At 35.0% G+C, this 7,140-nt stretch overlaps 1 protein-coding gene across 1 annotated transcript; it reads left to right on the top strand.

Moving 5' to 3' along the window:
- The first annotated feature begins 4,795 nt into the window (after positions 1-4,795).
- On the top strand, positions 4,796-6,598 carry LOC120081164 (7-deoxyloganetic acid glucosyltransferase-like). Its single transcript, XM_039035846.2, has 2 exons — positions 4,796-5,410; positions 5,485-6,598. Exons 1-2 carry the CDS (start codon positions 4,903-4,905, stop codon positions 6,429-6,431), a joined length of 1,455 nt encoding a protein of 484 aa, XP_038891774.1. The 5' UTR covers positions 4,796-4,902; the 3' UTR covers positions 6,432-6,598.
- The last annotated feature ends 542 nt before the right edge of the window (positions 6,599-7,140 follow it).

Genomic DNA, 7,140 nt, shown 5'->3' on the forward strand with positions numbered 1-7,140 from the left:
TGACAAGACTCTATCGTATAGACGAATGCCCAATCGTTTAGCAAATTCTCCATGATTGTATAGCAAATGTTGTCTAGCTAAATGAACTATTGTGTAGTGTCACTCTACAATCGTTTAGTCTCTCTTCAGCTATCTCTTAGTGAACCCATTCACTTGACAGAAAACCGTTAGTGAGTTTCCGAGAATAGTAACTCTCACAACAACTACTAAATCTAGTAAATTAAGGAAAACATTTTTTGTTTTATCTCACAGTTACCATGAATCTACCAATAGTCTCTTGCTCACTTGGTTATTAGAGAAAAAGATATAATTATCCAATAATTAATATTATTACAAATATATATGATAACCAACTTATCATATTATATTTATAACCTATAGTTTTAATATTTCATCTCATGAAACATATTAACCATAGTTCTTTTTCTATTTTATGGTACTTAATGTAAATCTCATTTACATTAATCCTCCACTTGATGTATCTCATACATTACATCGATCATATCATATATAATCGAATTTTCTCTTGTCAATTTGAACATTTCAAATCAACACTAAGAACTGATTCTCAACTTGAATCCATTGAGCTACTAAGGGGACCTTATGAACCTGTAGCTTGAAGCTCCAACGGTACGCGAATAACTAACTAAAATTTTTAGTCACGGGATCCACCATCCGTTAACTACCAGGCACTCCACTAAAGACCGACAGCTGCACTCTTCTTACTACATATATATTATATGTCCATATCAACCAATCAATTGTGTGATAACCCTTCACAGGTCGCTCGTAAGTACAGCTGGACCAATAACCATTATGTCCCTATAGTTACATTTAACTCTTTAAGTACCACTGGTCCCTCTAATGAACATAAGTCTAGTGCTACTATGACTGAGTCCTCTCTTCCAAAGAGAAGTTGTGGCCACTATGTTCAAGACCTGGAATCAGCCTTTAAGGGAGCAATCTATCTACTTACCCCTATTTCAGGGAAGGAGTGAATTCCATCTTGTGTAACTGAGTTTCCAGCTCCCAAATCAGACAAATCCCTAAAAAGGTAGGCATGTTGAGTTGGCAATCTGACCACTCTCACCCATACTAAGCAAAGGTTTGCCCTCAAAAGCAAGAGTTCCCAAAACACTCAGGATTGAGGTCATGTCACCCATGGTCGTTTAGGTGAGATATAAGTATCAAGTATCAACGACGTTATATACAGAGACTAGTCATCTTGTGGTCCGGTCTTATACAAACTCTTTCTATAGGATATCCCCGCTTGCATGACTCCACATGAATGGTTAGGATTTACTATCTATAGTAGTTCACAACATTTGCAAACTTCTACAAAGCGGGCCGTATTCTTAGTGTCGCTAGGATCAGATATCCCTCCTTAATCCTTATACTACAGACCTATTTAGGTTATCACTTAAGGCATGATCCACTTGTATATCTCATGTACATGCTTAAGGTTACATACAATAACCATGGAGCTTTTGTTTATTACATATGAATAAATGCCAAATAAAATAACTCTTATTTTATTCATAATAATATATAAAAATTACAAACTACGAGATTGCGGGAGAATTAGGACACCAATTCCAACAACATGAACAGACTCATAGTTAGAATGAAGCCCCATAAGGGCCTTAATAAGTCGTAGATGATCTGGATTGATCTTGGCCTGGTCTAAGTGAGTCCAAATAGGTTGAAGAATAGCGAGACACTCATTCACAGACTGATCGATCTTCTGACTTGTGCCAACTAGAGTAGTATGAAGTTGATAGTAGTGGGCAAGACCCACAGTTTGGAATCATCCGAACAAAAAATCCCAAAGTTCTTTTGCTGTGTCAAACGCATCGAATTGAGTGTGAATAGCTGGGATGGAGGTATTACCCAACCAGGTGATTATCTGATGGTTCTTGTTGTCCCAGTCTTCTAATCTATCTACAAATTTACTGTCTTTTTCAGTGGCTCCTTTGACAGGCTTAACGACGTCACCTGTTACCACTCGCTATAATTTACGACCAATCAAAAAGCTCTCCATTTGATAGGCCTAGGTAATATAGTTGGTGTCATCAAGGATTGTGCTGATAGGACGAAAGATGTCATTTTTTTCCATTTATAATGCAGAAGAAAAAGAATTATAGTAGTATGAGGCACGAGTCAAGACTTGGATTGAGTTCAATCGAGGATCGAGTTTTGGACCGAATCGGAGATTGGGAATCGGGGATTCAAGGGTCGAGTTCTAGACCGAGATCGAGGGTCGAGTTCTGGACTGGGGATCAGAGATCAAGGGTCGAGTTCTGCACCAAGGATTAGGGATCGAGTTTTAGACCGAGGATCGGGAGTCGAGTTCTTGGACCGGGAATCGGGGATCGAGTTTGATCGAGGATCGAATTCTGGACTAGAGATCGGAGGTCGAGTTTTTTTTTATTAAGAATCGAGGATCAAGTTCGATCGAGGATTTCAAAGTGGCTACAGGATCGAGGATCAAGTTTTTCACAGTGAGGATCGAGGGTCGAGTTTTTCGCAGTGACTTCGGACTAGGGATTTGGGTGGTTCTTCTTCACGCTGAACAGGGATTCTGGGTGGTCGGCACCGGTGCGATGACCGAACGAAAGCGATGATAGAGAATAAGAAGAAGAAGAAACCAAATAGCAAGGCTCTGATACCATGTGAAAACAAGATCGAATGAATGATTTTCTGTGTGTTTCTATTGATCAATTACATCGTGGTACAACACTAAAATTAGCTAACAGAAATCCCCTAACAAAGCTCAACTATCTAACAAAAAAGAGACTTGACTTAGCAACCTGAAAATCCTGAAAAAGTAGTTTACAATTTAACGTCAACAATCGTTCATGTTGAGTTATTCTGTTTTACACTCACTTTCTTGCTCGTCTCTCTCTTCAATAAGAAATTATTAGAGTATGGTTGGAACAATGTGGTTTCTTTTCTAGTAGTTTCAAAGTAAAAAGTCAGAGAAAAAAACACTTTTGTAGGGTTTGTGATTATTAAAAAAAAAAATCAACTTTTAATTTGAGAAGAAAAAATTAATTACGTCACGGTTAATAATAGTAGTAGATGAGTGACATTAAACCTGTCATAAATTTATGAAAATACAAAAGTTTCATTTTTTTCACACAAAAAAACGTGCATTTTAGCATTTATCGTACTTTTCTCTCTCTCTTCTGGGGTAGTTAGATTTTAATCGGTCAATTTAAAATGGGTTTGAAATATATTTTTAAGTATTTAAATTAAAAAATGAGTTATTTCAAAAAAAAATTAAAATATTTCAAATCATTCAAAATAGCTTTCATCTATATGTTAATCAATTTTTATAAAAAAAAATTAAATAAAAAAATATTCTTTTAAAAAATATTTTTTTTCTTAAACGATGAGCTAAAAAACAGCTCAAATTGATAGAATCGATCGACATTAATTTTCTTTTAAAAAAAAAAAAAAAAAAAAATCAGTCTACAGTCGCTACACGGTCTACAATGCATGTCCCTGCATTGGCCTTCCCAGTGTTTGCAATGCTTCCCTTTCTTTATTTTTTCCCTTCTTTTTCCTTCTACGTTTCTTCTCACTTTATCTGTTTTTCTTCTTTATACTTCAACAATCTATTTAGTTTGCCGGCTACATGAAATTAACAAACTTTTTTCTATTTAATTCATCGACTACACGAAAATTTATCAGAAGAGACTGATCCATCGATAATCTGATCGAAAATATTTAACTATTAATTTAAATTTTGTATTTTAATTTTTAGTATACTTATAAGCAATAAGAATTTGTAATATATAAATTATCTTTTTTAAAAAAATATATTTTTTTTATTTGGATATACCTTTAATTACAAGGTTACGTCAATTATCATTGAACTAAACTCTCTTTGGCATGTACTAAATTATATTTTAATTATGAAAAAATGGAAAAAAAAAAACCAAAATAGTAAAGAAAAATACCCAGAAACAAAGAATGAGAAATGGTTATTAAATGTATTTATGTTTCTAGCTTTTTGGCCTTTTTTTTCCTTTAAAAAAAACACCTACACATGATGGACTAAAGTTTAGAACATGCGTTTAGCCAAATCTTCAAAGTTATATCACTCAGGACATATTTATTTCACATGCTTTGTCATGGGATTTTAGATAAATATTTAATATCATTATCTGTATCATATGATTTTATTTTTTGAACACAAAATATTATTATCTAAAGAAATTTTAAAATTCATACATAGATTTTCTAATACTCTTTACCCAAGCGGAATTTTTATACATGGAAGAATAGTAAAAATATAGTCGAATTATTTAATAAATAAATATGAATTTTATAAATAATTATTTTGATTTAATAATTTCAACTAGTAAATTTACAATTGATATTTTATATTATAAGATTTTATTATTAATTATTAGTATTTGAATTAATTTATATATATTTAATTACTTTTAGTAATTAAATTAAATATTCTAATTTTAATTTAAAATATTTATTTATTTTAGTATTAAATAATTAATTAATATAACAATATATTAAATAATACTAAATTTAATTTAGGACTAAATTACTCATTCTCTTACAACTTAATTAAATACTTATTTAATTTTAGTTTTACATACAAAATTAGTAAATCAACTTATATTTTTAAGTGATATACATTAATTATAGAGTATATGATGTTAGACATTTAAATCTCAAATATTTAATATCTATACACATCAAACAATATTTACAATCCAGATTTATTTAATAATTGTTATATTATTTCAAAGTTAAAAAAAATAAAATAAAAAAATAAATAAATAAGCTCTTTAACCTTTTCCCAAATCTCTATAAAATCGAGGTGTCCCCAGTAGATTCCGTGCGCCTCCATAGACACAAACTCTATCACCCGCCATGGAAGGACCGCAAACATGCTCTCCCCATGTTCTTCTCTTCTCAGCTCCCGCCCAAAGCCACATCAACGTCCTCCTCAAGCTCGCCGAGCTCCTTTCCCTTTCCTCCGTTCGTGTCACATTCCTCACCACCGAACACTCCCACCGCCAGCTCACCCACCACTCCGATGTCCTCCGCCGCTTCTCTCGCTTTCCGGCCTTCCAATTCCGAACCATCTCCGACGGCCTTCCTCTCTCCCACCCTCGCACCTTCTCCCACCACTTGCTTGAAATGCTCAACTCATTTGTATCCGTTACCAAACCCCTCTTTAGAGGCATGCTTGTTTCAGGCCATTTCGGCTCCGATCTCACTTGCCTGATTCTCGACGGCTTCTTCAGCTTCCTCTTCGACCTCGACGACGATTTTGTTAAAGTACCCATTTTTTGTTTCCGCGCTTTTGGTGCTTGTTCTTCCTGGACTATCCTTTCTGTTCCTAATCTCATCAAACAGGGGCAACTCCCTATTAAAGGTACCAAAGTTTAATTTCTTCAGTAGCTTTGTTGAATTTTGGCTAATTCTGTTAATCAATTACTATGTTAATAGGGGAAGAAGATATGGATAGGATTCTAAATAACGTTCCGGGTATGGAGAATCTTCTCAGATGCAGAGATCTACCTAGTTTCTGTAGAGTCGCTGACCCAAACAATGACCCAATTCTTCAATTCATTGTGAATGCGTTTATTCGTAGCACTAAATTCGATGCCCTCATAATGAACTCATTCGAAGATTTGGAAGGACCCATTCTCTCAAACATTCGAACTTTATGCCCCAAACTCTACTCCATTGGACCCCTCCATGCCCTTCTCAAAACCAAACTTTCCCACGAAACAGAGTCTCTGAACAATCTCTGGGAGGTCGATGGGAGCTGTCTGTCGTGGCTGGACAATCAATCGCCGGGATCCGTCATTTACGTCAGTTTTGGAAGCATTACAGTGATGAGTAATCGCGAGCTCATGGAGTTTTGGCATGGTTTGGTGAATAGTGGGAGGAAATTTTTGTGGGTCATACGGCCGGACCTTGTGATGGGTAAAAATGGGGAGATTGAAATTCCGCCGGAGTTGGAGGAAGGGACGAAACAGAGAGGGTACATGGTGGGATGGGCACCGCAAGAGAAAGTGCTTTCCCACGAAGCAGTTGGTGGGTTCTTGACTCACAGTGGTTGGAATTCGACATTGGAGAGTATAGTTGAAGGGAAGCCGATGATTTGTTGGTCGTATAAATATGATCAACAGGTGAACAGTAGATTTGTGAGCAATGTGTGGAATTTGGGTTTGGATATGAAGGATTTGTGCGACAGAGAAACGATAACGAAGATGGTGAATGATGTTATGGTGAATAGGAAAGAGGAATTCATGAGATCGGCGACTGAAATGGCTAATTTGGCAAGACAAAGTGTGAACCCTGGTGGATCATCTTTAGTCAATTTTGACTGTTTGATTGAAGATATTAGAATTTTGAGTCAACAAAAGATGCCCAACAACAACAACTAGAACTCGGTGTTTCCGTCTTGCTATTTGACAAATTTCGCCCAAATGTGGGACACTTTTTAGTTTTTAAAAAGCTATTTCATACTTTGGAAGTGTGATTGTTCTCATAATGTAATTGATTTCAACCATTCAAATAATTCATCTTATATATTCTTTAGTTAGCTAACAAAGGGACTTTATGGATCTATAAATTAGAAGTTTCAATAATATAAAATTAGTTAATTAAACTCTTTAATTAAATTAATAAATTTTCATTAATTACCGGTCACTTCATTAAAAACCGACAGCTACACTCTTCGCATCGTGTCCACAGATATAACTAATCAATAGTGAGTCGACCTTCACAATACTGTTTTACCTCTGTAGTTATATCTAACTCCTTAAATACCATTGATCCCTCTAATAAACAAACAATTTATAGTCTAACTATAAACTAACACCTCTTGGGCTAGTGAGATGTTGAGGCCTCAATGTTCAAGACTTGGAATCGGCTATTAAAGGAGCAATTTATCTACTTTCCCTAAGGTTAGAAAAGGAGTGAATTTCATCTTGTGTAGTTATGTTCCCAACTCCCTACTCGAACAAGTTCTCAAAATGATAGGTTTGATGAGTGGGCTAACAAGGTCACCCTCTTCTATACAAATTAACTGATTGCTCTCATAAAAAGAAGTTCATAACTCATTTAGGATTAAGGTCAAGTCACCTATGGTTA

The sequence above is a fragment of the Benincasa hispida genome, chromosome 7 (assembly GCF_027475165.1).
Source record: "Benincasa hispida cultivar pf3 chromosome 7, pf3_genome.v1.1, whole genome shotgun sequence".
Classification (NCBI taxonomy): Eukaryota; Viridiplantae; Streptophyta; class Magnoliopsida; order Cucurbitales; family Cucurbitaceae; genus Benincasa; species Benincasa hispida.